Raw genomic sequence first — 14,388 nt, forward strand, 5'->3', positions numbered from 1 at the left:
AAATATCATCCTTTCTTAATTCAAACAAAACATTAAAATTTACTAATAGATGTAATGGAAAGTATAGACCCCAAACTCAGCTGAGTACTTGATTTAGATTTCCCCAAAACAGACACACAAGCCTCAAGTGTACTGCTGACTTGCAGCACAGGATTTCCAGCCAAGCCAAGTTTAAAAGCCATGGACTAAGACTCCATAATGCCTTTAAGCTTAAACTACACAGACCATACCCAGTAGGAGTTTCTAAAGCATACAACACTGTCTTAACTCTGCTGCAATCAAATCGCTTGGAGACTTCAACCTAAACACATCATACTTTGAATATGCATCTGTAGTCCTTTACCTTTAATAGCAAAGGCTTCAGCTACCATACGCAGCATGTAGAGAGGTTCACCTTTCGTTGAGAGGTCATCAATTCCTGCTTTTGCATACATGCTGATGGCATCTCTGTACGATCCCTCCACATAATGAAGCTTTCCTAGGATCAGCATAGCTTCTATCATATACTTAGGCTGAAAAGGAGGAGAGAAAAAGAATGTTCACATGATAAAACACCAGGCAGCAAGAATGAGGTGCTTCAGAACAAATTAAGCAGATTCATAATGTTTTCCTCTCAACACTGCTAGCTCCAAAGGTCAGGGTAGGAAGAACTCAAGTGCCTAGAGATCTTAAGGCTATGCTCATGAAAGCAGCAAGCGACAAAGGTCAGGCAACCACTCTGGAACTGTTTGGAAACACACAGCCTACAAGTTGCCTCTTTGGTTTCAGCTGACCTACTCTATTGATTTACCAGCCACATAGCATTTAAAAGCTTACCACTGTCAAAACTACTTACACACACATCAAGAAAATCCCATGCTCTTAAACTAGGCAGAAAGCATCACTTAGTCATGTGCACCTCTCTCCCCTGTACATTTAATTAAAGAGCAGGAAAGTTCCTATATTTTCTGAAGTTATCAAAGGATTTTCAGGCAACAGCAGGAAAAAAACACTGAGCAGACACACCTGCTATTTCTAAGATGTGCTTAGTTTCTTAAGGATTGATATCATACATATAAAACAAAGTCAGTAAAATACACCTGTCAGAACACTTTAATGCTTTGGAAAGCATGAAAAGTTTCCTAAGCCTTCATATTCGTTTTGTTTTAATACATGCAGTCAGCACAGGGTCCCTGCTGCATGAGTAGCCAAATCAACAGCAACAAAAGAAATACAAATGGCAATTCATGCAGCCAGACTTAACACCCAAGACTTGGAAGAATTCAGTGGTTCAGGCTGTTACTGGGGCTAAACTGTAAAAACAAAGATGGCTGGTTAGACTCCCCTTTCTGATCTCCTCCTTCTAAAACTACCCCAACCTTCAAGAAGTTAATAAGGAAGTGCCCCAGAAAAGCAGCAACAGGCTTGCACCCTGGAAAGAAACAGGATTAAAGTGTAACATACACCTTGAAACTAGCCTGTAGTTTCAAGACTAAAAGCAATACAGGCCTAGAACACAGGGTTGTAATTCATCACCATTTTAAAGCCAGTTATGCAACTGTGTGCCTAAGGACACCAGCACGGCACAGCCATCGAGGCAGTCTTAAAACACTCCTAAAGCTCTGCAGCTGAGTCAATAGGCAGCTGCCAACCATTCACCCAGATCACAAAACAAAATAAAATTGTAAATTCACATAACATCTCTGTCAGAGGCTGAAAGTAACGCAAGCCTTGGTAATCTTGGGCTCATACCACAGCCTTAAATGTCTGATAGCAGCTTGTGGCACATTTTACCTCTGATCTGGAGCTGACCAGGTGTACACCATGCCTAAATATTTACCCTCCTTTGCTCTAATGAAAACAAATAATAACCCAAAAACCCAACAAACAAGATATATCCTTGTAGCCCATGATTCATTTGCATATAGAAGTCTCCCAACAGAAGACATTGCAAAGGGGTATTGAATGACCAGCCCATTTGTAATATCTACACTATAGCACTGAACACATAAGGGACAGGAACAGGCAAAACCAGTGTCTTGGATCAGACTAAGCATCATATTAAAAAAGCACCCAGTTAGCAGGAACTGCGGCACAGGTCACTTACTCGCAGTTCTCCTCTGCTTAAGATACTAGTCAGATACTGTTTGGCATCACTCAGTTTTGGTTCATTCTTCTCTGTCAATGGAATGGAGTCCTTCAGTTTGGCAAAGTTTTCCTTCAAACATTCTTCCAGCAGAGCCTCAGCAAGCAGCATACTCCTGTAGTCCTCTGAAAGTACATAACAACCAAGAAGAAACACTGCTTAGTGCCATGCTGCTAACCAAGAGCATTACAAAACAGCACATATTTCACACACACACACACACAGAGTAACTCCAATGAGGGAATAAGGAAGAACGAGCAGACAGAAAAAGGTTCCACTAAAGTCTAGATATAGCAAGCAGGCAATTTCCTATGAAAACTGGTTAGGCCACACCTTGAGTCCTGCGTCCAGTTCTGGGCCACTCAATTTAAGAAGGACATTGAGACACTTGAATGTGTCCAGAGAAGGGCAACGAGGCTGTGCCTCAAGCACAAGCCCTATGAGGAGAGGCTGAGGGAGCTGGGATTGCTTAGCCTGGAGAAGAGGAGGCTCAGGGGAGACCTTATTGCGGCCTACAACTACCTGAAGGGAGGTTGTAGCCAGGTGGGGGTTGGTCTCTTCTCCCAGGCAACCAGCATCAGAACAAGAGGACACAGTCTCAAGCTGCGCCAGGGGAAGTTCAGTCTCGAGGTGAGGAGAAAGTTCTTCCCAGAGAGAGTTGTTTGCCATTGGAATGTGCTGCCCAGGGAGCTGGTAGAGTCACTGTCCCTGGAGGTGTTCAAAAAGGGACTGGACGTGGCACTTGGTGCCATGGTTTACTAGTCATGAAGTGCTGGGTGACAGGTTGGACTTGATGATCTCTGAGGTCTTTTCCAACCTTATTGATTCTATGATTCTATGAAAATAAGAAGCAACATTTCATTTTAACTTAAAGATTTTCCCTAATGAATCCTTTAATTCTGACAGCACAGTTAATTCTGCTGTTGCTCCTAATATAGAAAAATTTCACCACAAAGCTCACGCTCAAAAGTGTAAGACCAAACTTTGCAAGTATTTAAGTGCATCCAAATATACAAGCATGAAATGCACACTTGAAGCCACAGATAAGCTGTAAATTTCACTGCAGAAGAGTAATCACATTAGAAACTCTAAAGATCTTCCTGAAAGTTCACAGAAAAAAAACAAAACACAGGTAATTTAGACACATTCTATACATCCATTACTGAAGACACAGAATCACAGGATGTTAGGAGTTGGAAGGGACCTCTGAAGGTCACTGAGTCCAACCCCCCCTGCCAGAGCAGGACCATAAAATCTAGCACAGATCACACAGGGACACATCCAGATGGGTCTTGAAAGCCTCCAGAGGAGACTCCACAACCTCCCTGGGCAGCTTGTTCCAGTGCTCTGTGACCTTCACAATGAAAAAGTTTCTCTTCATGTTGAGGTGGAACCTCCTGTGCTGTAGTTTATATCCATTACCCCCTGCCCTATCACAGGGTCCCCTCCCTCTTGACACCCAGCCCTCAGATATTTATAAACATTTATTAAACCTCCTCTCAGTCTTCTCCAGACTAAGAAGTCCCAGGTCTCCCAGCCTCTCCTCATAGGGAACGTGCTCCAGTCCATTAATCATCCTTGTAGCCCTCCACTGCACTCTCTCCAGCAGATCCCTGTCCCTCTAGAACTGGGGGGCTTTCAGGTAGTCACTAATCACTTAACCAAACTAAAGGAATCCTGTAAAACCATACACAATTAAGAAATTAATATAGATAATCTCTCAAAACAAACACTACTATTAGAAAAATCCCATTCAGACACACCATGGTTCTAGAAACAAAATTGTAGCTAGTCCCTTGCTGGAAGAAAAGTTCTGTGGCAGTAACAAAGCCATTACTCATTTTCATAACTAGCAAGTGATGATGACATACCAGCAAATTAACACATTATGTTTTTACAGCAATTAGACTGTTGTTATGCCTCTTAATTACAAGGGAACAAACTAATATGAACTCTTCAACTATGAATGCCCTGAAACTGCATGATGATCTCTGCGTGACGATCTGTGCATGGGGACAGTACTGCCTGACTACAGGTCAAAGGTTGGCCATGCAGTTCTCAACACAGGGTTCAATCTGCATGACATACACACTTGGAAAGCCTTGTATATAAACATATACAAAGCTACTAACATCTCTTTTCACTGTGGTTTACTACTGTGAAGTTTACTGCACCTCAGCAAGCTTCAACCTACTCTTAAGGCCACATCCTGGAAACACTCCTCTAGAGAAGTGGGCTGCTTCATAAAAATAGCTCCTCTGACTTTCAACAGCAGAATCTCTTGCACCACTGTGGGGGCTAAGATCAGGTCCTCTTCGCAGCCTACTGCTGTTCACTACATACAGAAATGTATACTTCTGAGTTAGGCTGCCTCATTTCTTACAAGTAATTTCATTTAAAAGGAAGCACAGCTTATTAAAACAAGAAAAAAAAAGAATACATTTGCTATTTATGGAACTTGTCTTACATATAAAAAGATACTTGGATACTCGAGCCGTTAAATAAAGCAATCCTCTACAGAAACGGAGGGAAGTAATACAAGGGCATCCAGAAGAGGGTGGGGAGCAGGCAAGAAGGAATAAGCACCACACGTATGAGAGGCTGAGAAGAGACATTCCCAAACACATTAGATTTCGGTCGGTAGCCTGGCCGCGGCCCATCCGAGCTTACTCAGTTAAAGGCAGGCACCGAGTTCAGCAACCGCCGCCCGCGCTCAGGGGCTTATCGAGATGACAGCAACATCCCAAACGCACCGAAGCCAGCGAGCAGGCGCTGCTCTCTCTTGCTCCCGCTGACAGCCCCAAGCAGTGCATTTCCCCTCGCAGCCCGACGAGCTCGGAAGCGCTGTCATGAAGAGGAAGCGCGGTAACCTCCCTGAACGCCGTTTTCTGGGCTCCTGCCTCCTCTCCCTTACGCCACGGGACCGAAGCGCTTAGAGGGGACACTAGGAGAACACCTCGCTTCCTCCACCGGCACCCTGGCGCTCCTTAGCCCTCTCTGCAACCCCGGTTGATGGGTCAGCCGCAGATGCTGCCAAAGTCAGCCCACAGGGTCAGGGGCTGTCGAGCCCCGGGCGGCAGCACGGAGCAACAAGCTAGCCCTCCCGCAGGAGACTGCCCCGCCGTTCTACTACACCCTGCCCGCCCCCCGCTGCCCCTTACCCGTGTCCTGCGCGCCCGCCGCCGCCTTGCGCCGGGGCCGTGCTGACTGCAGCAGCTGCTGGGCTAGGTGTTGGAGTTGCTCCCAGTGCCCCTCCGCCCGGCACCGCTCTATCTCCCCCTCCAGCTTCATCTGCGAGTGCGAGTGTAAGCCTTTGGCAGCCATCTTAGCGTCGGGCCCTCCCCGTCCGCCCGGCTAGGAGTGCCCGGCGGCAGCGCCCGGGAGGTGCCCAAAGCGTGTGCGGGACCGCGGTTCCACGCGGGCGGCCCCGGCCCTGGCCCCGGCCCCGCCCACCACTAGGTGGGCGTACGCGGGCGGGGCGACTCCCTGCCCGAGGCCCGCGGCCGGGGAGAGCGGTGCTTTGCTGCCGCTTCTGTTGACGCCTGGGTGACAAATCCGTGCCCCTGGCACGGCGAGCCGCTGTCCCTCCGAGTGCGCTGCACCCACCCGACTGCCCTCGGCCTACCACACACGGCGGACCTGCGGGACCTGAGGAACGCTGGCATCTCTGCTGTGGCGCTACTACTGAAGACCCTGGGCTTCCTTCCTCGGCGGAATAGGCTGCGGTGCTGTATCTTTGCCAAGACCCTCGGAAGCCACCTAAACCACTTCTGTCAGCTGTTCCCGACAGCCATACACCCCGTACACACTTTAGTAACAACCTGAGCACAGAATGACCGACCTGCATAATGAGCCAAAAGCCACATTCCTTCCCGAGGCCGGCATTTGCTCTGAGGGTTATAACCTTAAGAGAGTAATTGTTCTAAATGTGGTTTCTTCACTCGGTGTGCAAAACCCAAACATACACGGTCTAGATGTTTTAGTCCAGTTCTGGGAAGAAAAGGGAGCTAGGTGAGATTTGAGACAAGAAAAGCAACTACTATTTAAGCAGGTGTAAAAATAACGAGACCCTCAACATTTGTCGAGATGAGGAAGCAAACAGTTCATGAACTACAGAGGTAACAGCACTGTGGTTCCGAAACAAGCAGCGGGGCAGGGAAAGCACAGCTAGTCCTCTGTGGAAGGCTTTTTCAAGGCAACGACGAAAATGCACGGGGCAGAAGCAACCGGGGCCACCCCGATTCCCTTCCCGCTCTCCATGCCCCACCGTCCTCCTTCCTGTCGGCTCCGCTGGAGGCACTTGCCCTCCTCCCAGGGCATCGCTATTTGGATCTTCACGGTGCGTCTTCTGGAAGGGGGACTCTTCTCACCAGTAAGGGGTTTCCGCCCCCGGTAGGGGCAAGACCGGCCGAAGCCGCCCGGACCAGGAGGAGACCGGCGCTGGGAAGAACTCCCGCCCCCCCAACCTGTCCCTCCGTGAAAGCTCCACGTGTAGCTCGAGACGCGATGACGTAGCCCGAGGAGCGGCGCAGCCAATGGGCTGGAGGAGGGGGCGGGGCGGGAGCGCGGCGCGTGCGCCGGGTCGGGGGTGACGCCGGGGATGGTGACAGGCCTGCTCCGGGCGTCGCTCCGCCTGCGCCAGGCTCGCAGCTTGTCGGAGGGACGGCAGCCATCCACCTGAGGGTGCGTACGCTGGCGGCGGTGGGGGCCGCTCTGCCCTGGCAGCCAGGGCTGGAGCGGGCTGTGCTGCTGCCTGGGGTGGAGGGGCGGCGGGCCCAGCCCTCTCCCGCCGAGATGAGGCTTTCCTCGGTGACCCTGCCGGCCGAGGAGCCGCGGGTGGGAGGTGGGCAACCAACGCGGTGCTAGCTGTCCGGGCATCCGGCACCTCTCCGTGCTCAACTAGCTGCGTATCGGGAGTTGTTTTAGTGGGTGCTGCTAGAAGTGAGAGAAAAACACAGAATTCGAACCTAGCAGACGCTTTGCTCATCCTGCCGAAGGGTTTCAGCAGTTCGCTTGCCTGTGCAGTGAGCGCTGCGTTGTTAAAGTTTTAAAGACCGCTATTTAGGGCGGTCTGAATTGGATGCAGCCCCCTTGGTACTGTAAGCGACCTTTGCTCCCATAGCTGTGGGGCAGGTCTGCGTGAAGCAGGCACGGCTGGTTGCCTAGAAGCTATGTGAAAATCCAAGCATGGCTGAAGAGTGCACGTTTGTTGCATGAAATAAAAGTTATTCTCTGAATGTTACTGCTTGCTTCCATGAAACTGGGACCTTCAGAGCAATTCTTAATCAGAGCTCTTTTTTTTGCTTGCTAAGTTCTTGGAATGAAGCAAATTCTTCTGTTTTACAACTTAATGGTGTTACTTCTAAGCACTCTGTGAATCTGCTGAAAGTAGTTTGTGTTTTTCATCTGTTTTGATTTTTTTATTTCTGGGGTGGGGGAATGTTTTCATTCTTCTAGGAGATCATAATGGCCCAAAGGATATTTAGAATATGTTTCCTGTTTTGCATTCTGGCTGCATTCTTCATCTCTGCCCTAACTGAAGAACACGTAGGAGAGAGTCAACATACAAATATTCGTCTTGATAAGAACTTGGTACAAGATAAAGAGTATGTGTTCCATGTTCTAAAACTGTAAACTTTACTTCCTATTGATATGCTTATCTCTTAAGTCTTGTTATGTGAGCTGGACTTAAGCCTGGGGATGCCCTCTTTTCTTAGGATGTTGTATGATTAGCTGGAGGCAGATATGAGACATGATTGTTCAGTAAGTTTGCAGGCATACTAGACCTAGAAAGGTCTTTCTGGAGCCTTTAGCCCTGCACTACTATAAAGAATTTCTTACAGGAATCCTTACTTTAGACAAAATCATATTCTGAACAGGTAGACTGAGGGCTTTTTTCTCATTTGCTTCTTCATACAGGCAAAACAGTGCTTAACAGCAAATGAAACTCCCTAGAATTCTTAAATGTTTATCTGGGAAAGATCTTCCTCTAGTTCCTGTGCTTTGGAAAACAGCCAGAAAGAGATCTTTGGACACTGCTTCAGTGGTTTTGATAACCTGCTAAGTAGGCCTCAAGAAATAGAAATAGCTATCTAAGGTATTAGAGGCCACTACAGCACTTGTAACAAACAACCCTTGCATCACTTTTGTCTTGGTAAAAACTAGCTGTCAGTTATCCTCCTTGTTCAGGGTGCTTTTAAAGGAACAGTATTTCCTGTGTACTTAACTGCCCAATCAAAGACTAATTTTTATGTAAACAGAGCATTAAATATTAACTGACAGATATGTCATTTGTGGGGTTTTGTGGGGTTTTTTTTGTTGTTTTTCCTTAGCCACATCATGGAACATTTGGAAGGTGTTATTGAGAAACCAGAATCTGAGATGTCTCCACACGAGTTGCAGCTTCATTACTTCAAAATGCATGATTATGATGGCAATAATTTGTTAGATGGGTTAGAGCTTGCTACTGCTATATCACATGTCCACAAAGAGGTAGGTGGAATTTTGTGCCTGTGTGTGTTTGGAAACAGTTCTGACTCTCTAAAAGCATTTTACAATAGCACGGAACAGTTACTACGTTATCTTCAGTGCAGATACTGTTTTGCCTGAAAATGACATTATTCCCCCCCGATAGTTTTGGTTTGATTTGTGAATGTGATAGCTTTACCACAGCTTTTCATGTCACACTGCAGTTTTCAGGGAGTCTCCACTGAGTTTAAAGTTAGTTGTGAGAGAGGACTGCAGAGTGAAAATTACTTGACAGAGAGGATACTTTGATAGGTAGGGATGGAAAGAAAGGGATATCATCTAAAATGGGATAATGCTCATGAGGGTTTATAGAAATAGCAATATGATTGTAGTATCACAGTATCAGTCAGGGTTGGAAGGGATCACAAGGATCATCTAGTTCCACCCCCCTGCCATGGGCAGGGACACCCCACACTAGATCAGGCTGGCCAGAGCCTCATCCAGCCTGGGCTTAAACACCTCCAGGGATGGGGCCCCAACCACCTCCCTGGACAACCCATTCCAGGACTTCACCACTCTCATGGGGAAGAACTTCCTCCTCATGTCCAGCCTGAATCTCCCCACCTGATACAATGCTGCTTAAAATTCTAAGGCTACTGTTTTCAGCTCCAGGCTGTGCTGCTGTGGATACACAAACTCTAAGAGACCCTTTGCACAAAATCAATCACAAGTCATGCTGTGCCTTTTTCTGAACACAGGTTCTCTTTCCATTTAGGAATGTTGAAGGACAAAGTAGGAAGACGGAGTCATTAAGAAGACAATACTAACACTTTTGCTGACTTTTGGAAGTTACAGCTGAGAGTAGCATAACTTCTGTGTACATCTGTGGCAAAAAATAACTAGCCAAAAAGAGAATAGTGACTTGCTGTTCCTTGTGTAAAGGCACTGCTTTATAGTCCCCTTTGCTTGTAAGGGGTGCTGCTAAAATTTTACTGACTTTAAGCAACAGTGCTGGGTTTTTTCACTACTCTGTTACTGTCAAGCTCTGCATTTTGCAAGTCCTGACACACAGGAAGATGTTTCTATATTGTGTAGAAAATAGTGTGTCTATACTACACAAGATCCAACTTAAGAATCCATCTGTAAGATTTTTATCCATCCTTATACACTGTACTACTCAGCTTTTAGAAATTTTGGATAAGAATATTAGCTGGATACATTGCACCTGTTTTGAAGTCCAAAGAACTTGGACTTCCTGTCTTGCACCTGAAATTTGTTCATATTGGTGTAAGGGATAACAGAAAACTCACTGCCAAATTAGGCAACAAATAGCTTACTGAAGAATTGCTTATCAGTGATCTGTCATGTGTGTCACTAGATGGGAAACACTGCTAAACTGTTCAATGTGGTTTTGTTTTTGTAGGAAGGTGGTGAACATACCCAGGCAATGAAAGAAGAGGAGTTGATTAGTCTGATAGATGATGTCTTAAGAGATGATGATAAGAACAATGATGGATATATTGACTATGCAGAATTTGCAAAATCACTGGAATAAAGTTTTGCAGGGGGCCTGTTTCTCCTTCTGACTACAGGGAAATGTGAACAAGTCTAATGTGATTCATTACCATCTCGTATCAACCACTGTGCAGTGAGAAGGAGAGGTGTACCAGTTCCACCTGAATTTATGTGGAAGTTGTATGTGTGAAGAGACTGGCTAACTTGGAGCAAGAGCCACATTTCACTAAATGTAGCTACATATTTAATTCTTGAAGCATGGAAGTACATGGAGTACAGCTGGCAAACTCTTTAAGTACCTGTGTATGAATACTTCAATAGTTTAGACACAACCTAAATTTCAGGGGGTTTCTGTCATGGGATTATACACTATTGGTTTGCTTACAGCTTCCAGTAAAAGTACTTGGAAAGCAAGAAAAGATTACTGCATATAGTTGTGTTTCAAGGATAAATGTCCTTACCTCCCCACTTACTTCAAAGGAAATTTGCATATATGTACAGGTGCTTGAAACAGCAGTTGTACAGGGGAAAAATCTTCTGAATGTGGTTTGTTTGAGGTCCACATGATACTACATGGGCTTTAACACTGTCTTTGAAGAAATGGAGTTGGTTTGAATGTGTGTACTTCTTAGCATACGCTTAGTTTTTACATACAAATATGTATGTGCGTTTTTCAGTCTCTTCCTGTTCTTCGCAGATTTACTTCTTATCTCTTAATCTACTGATTTATTTTTCCTGTCTCTTACCTTCTGTGGTGTTTTCTTAAGAAAATGAAAAAAATTTTATTACCTTTTTATGTTGCATTAAAGATGCATTTACTAGAGTACCTTCTGCTATCTCATTTTGAAGGCCCCATGAACAGTAAACCAGTTTAATATCAAAGCTTCTGTTCAATTTGGCTTTCACAGTGTTAGCCAGCAGGATAATCATAAGTGAACAAGTAATGCTGCCATGTTAAGGTTTAAGTTCATATTCCTTGACATTTGAATTGCAGTGTTACTTTCAGGAAGCATTTCATAGCTAACAGTTTGAAAATACTTGAGTGTTTGCAGAATAACAGGGTTCTAGGAATGTTTCCAGTGTCTTGACTCAGTTCTTAAGTCCAGCAGTTTAAAGATAATAGAAAAGTGATGTCTTCTTGTGTTAATGGTATTTGTTGACTCAAAAGCATAACTGCATTAAATCATTATCCATTAATCAAGAACCTAAATGTTAGCATATTACTGTAAAATGTATGAAGAGCTATTTTCTGTACAAAATTATTCTTATACAAGAGAAACACGTTTGTAAAAGAAATTATTTCTTCTGCTTAAATTTTTATGCAATGAATCCTGAGTGTCAGAACTTTTTCTTGATATAGTTACTTATTTTGTGGCCAGGGTTGTGGTGGTTAGCAATAAACATAAATAGGGGTTCATGTGCTGTAGAGCTGGAAACACAAGGCTGAAAAATAATCTTAGTGAGGAATACACCTGATTTTTTTGTGTGTATTTTTTAAGCTCATCTTTATTCTTGGCAGTCATCTTGGGAAAAAAGTTCATCCTTCAGTTAAAAGCATTTTGTAAATCTCTCTGTTGAGGCTATTTAACCTGGAGTGAATGCTGAGTCAGAAGAAAGTATAGAGATTGCTTGCAGATAGGAGAGAAGAGGAGGTTAAGCTCCCAAGCTTTCAGCACTTAATTAACGTTGTCTGTAGTCTCATGAGCTCTTACATGCTTATTGCATAAGCGTCTGAGTTTTGGATTTACTTGGTATGAAAAAGCAAAGCAAGGAACTGACTTCCATTCACTGCTCTTAAGAGACATGGTTTTCTTATCAAGTCATGGCTTTCTTATCAATTGCCACCTCGGCACATAGTCCAGCTGCCTGTGGGGCACATTTATAAAATACACAATACAGAATTAACCAGCTTGGAAAAGACCTTTGAGATCATTGAGTCCAACCTGTGACAGAATAGAATAGGAATAGAATAGACCAGACCAGGTTGGAAAAGACCTCCGAGATCACCAAGTCCAACCTGTCACCCAACACCAACAAATCAACTAAACCATGGCACCAAGTGCCTCATGCAGGCTCTTCATAAACACCTCCAGTGATGGTGACTCCACCACCTACCTGGGCAGCACATTCCAATGGCCAATATACGTACATATGTTGTATTTATATAGATACTTGCTAACTGCTATTGCATGTGGCAAAAAGCACACACTGTAGAAGCTTTAGGTCAGAAATAATCATGATAAAGACATGTAACATGAACACTGGTTCTTATTTCAAACTTGTTTAAAGGTTTCAGAAGTCTATAAAAATAGAAGAATTTTTTACCAAAAATGGAGAATAAAACTGGCACCTTTGAGTTCATGATGCCTGAAGAAAGACCAACCCAAAATTTCTGCTCTTAGAAAGAACAGGTCAAGAAACTCTTCCTAAGCTAAAACCTGTATCAGCATGTCTCTATTCACCCTCCTGAAACAAATACATGTACTTAATTAAGTGCACTTAAAGATGAATGGCTTAACAGCTGTCTAGGGAACTCTCTCAGCTATTAGGTAGAAAAGTACAGAATTGCTGAGAGCAATGGAGAGTTAGACTTTCATTTTTAAAAAATATAACTATTTGTAGTTCAGGTGGTACCCTAAATATCCTGGTACAGGTCATGCATACACAGAGTATAGAATCTCAGAATCAATAAGGTAGGAAAAGACCTCAAAGATCAAGTCCAACCTGTCACCCAGCACCTCATGACTACTAAACCATGGCACCAAGTGCCACATCCAATCCCCTTTTGAACACCACCAGGGTTGGGGACTCCACCACCTCCCTGGGCAGCACATTCCAATGGCTAACCACTCTCTCTGTGAAGAGCTTTCTCCTCTCCTCCAGCCTAAACTTCTCCTGGTGCAGCTTGAGACTGTGTTCTCTTGTTCTGGTGCTGGTTGCCTGGGATAAGAGACAAACCCCCCTCCTGGCTACAACCTCCCATCAGGTAGTTGTAGACAGCAATAAGGTCTCCCCTGAGCCTCCTCCTCTCCAGGCTATTTTCTATTTCTGTGTAATGTAGAAAATACAGCCTTTACAGCTGAATTACTCATCAACTATAAATCCCATTTAGCTCACATAGAACAGTACTATATCCATTTCACAGATAAATAATATAGCAGAAGGGGTGTGGGATATACTGAAGGTCACCACCATCCCTGGCAGAAATAAAACCAGGAGAATGATGTTGTGCTTGATCTTCGCTTCCTACTCTCTGAACTCAGGGGTGGGGATTAGTTTTCCCCACATGATGAGAACACATCTGGACTTGCATTACTCTATACCATGCACCCAGTTTTATTTAGATTATCTGATTTTACCTCACCAAATACTGCATATATTAGCAAAGAAAGAAAGCTTAGTAGGTCGTAGTAACTAGTAGCAGGTAAAGAAAGAACAACTTAAAGTTGTTCTTGAAGCACTCCTACACCTAGCAGGTTTTTTTATTTATTTATCTAGAATATTGTATATGATGGAGACAGATCTTAATGGTTTGTCCAGTGCTTGTCAGAATGCTGTTCATTACAGTATCAACTTGAAGCCTTGAGCACAAGCCCTGGGAGGAGAGGCTGAGGGAGCTGGGGTTGTTTAGCCTGGAGAAGAGGAAGCTCTGGGGGGACCTTATTGCTCTCTACAACTACCTGAAGGGAGCTTGGAGCCGGGATGGGGGTTGGTCTCTTCTCCCAGGCAAGCAGCACCAGAACAAGAGGACACAGTCTCAAGCTGCACCAGGGGAGGTTTAGGCTGGAAGTGAGGAGAAAGTTCTTCACAGAGAGAGTTGTTAACCATTGGGATGTGCTGCCCAGGGAGGTAGTGGAGTCACCATCCCTGGAGGTGTTCAAGAGGGAACTGGACATGGCACTTGGTGCCATGGTTTAGTCATGAGGTCTGTGGTGACAGGTTGGACTTGATGATCTTTGAGGTCTCTTCCAACCTTGGTGATTCTGTGATTCTGTGAACTGCCTAGAGCTTTCCAGCAAGTTTGTCTGCATAGTCACACAGAACTTTACTAACTTCTTCTCCTTTTTTTTTTTTTTTTTTAATTGATAATCTATAACCTCAAAATATTTTAGACACATTAAGGGATGCTTACAGACTTACAACTCCCAGTTCCATCTGAAATATTTTGTACTGAACTCACAGGTGGAACAGTAATTCAGGATAATGTCATAACTGATACAGCCACTAGATAGCGTATTGACACTGCATTCATTCCCTGCAGTATTTAACTAGGAGTGATT

At 44.7% G+C, this 14,388-nt stretch overlaps 2 protein-coding genes across 3 annotated transcripts in view; one reads left to right on the forward strand and one right to left on the reverse strand.

Moving 5' to 3' along the window:
* The window catches only part of TTC7A (tetratricopeptide repeat domain 7A), a 235,259-nt gene extending 229,729 nt beyond the window's left edge, over positions 1-5,530 (reverse strand). The window contains exons 1-3 of one of the 2 annotated variants that reach the window (XM_054162437.1): positions 5,287-5,530; positions 2,087-2,250; positions 344-512 (exon numbers count right to left, since the gene is read on the reverse strand). In XM_054162437.1, the coding sequence (XP_054018412.1) occupies positions 344-512; positions 2,087-2,250; positions 5,287-5,449 (496 nt within the window). In that variant the 5' untranslated portion in view covers positions 5,450-5,530. Of the gene's footprint in view, positions 1-343; positions 513-2,086; positions 2,251-5,286 lie in introns of those variants that run through there. The other variant, XM_054162436.1, reaches the window with a different exon arrangement.
* Positions 5,531-6,698: 1,168 nt separating this feature from the next.
* MCFD2 (multiple coagulation factor deficiency 2, ER cargo receptor complex subunit) lies at positions 6,699-10,903 on the forward strand. The gene is made up of 4 exons (XM_054162439.1): positions 6,699-6,808; positions 7,583-7,731; positions 8,458-8,617; positions 10,017-10,903. The coding sequence occupies exons 2-4, from the start codon at positions 7,592-7,594 to the stop codon at positions 10,146-10,148; spliced, it is 432 nt and encodes a 143-aa protein (XP_054018414.1). The 5' UTR covers positions 6,699-6,808; positions 7,583-7,591; the 3' UTR covers positions 10,149-10,903.
* Positions 10,904-14,388: the final 3,485 nt, after the last annotated feature.

The sequence above is a fragment of the Dryobates pubescens genome, chromosome 6, assembly GCF_014839835.1.
Source record: "Dryobates pubescens isolate bDryPub1 chromosome 6, bDryPub1.pri, whole genome shotgun sequence".
Lineage (NCBI taxonomy): Eukaryota > Metazoa > Chordata > Aves > Piciformes > Picidae > Dryobates > Dryobates pubescens.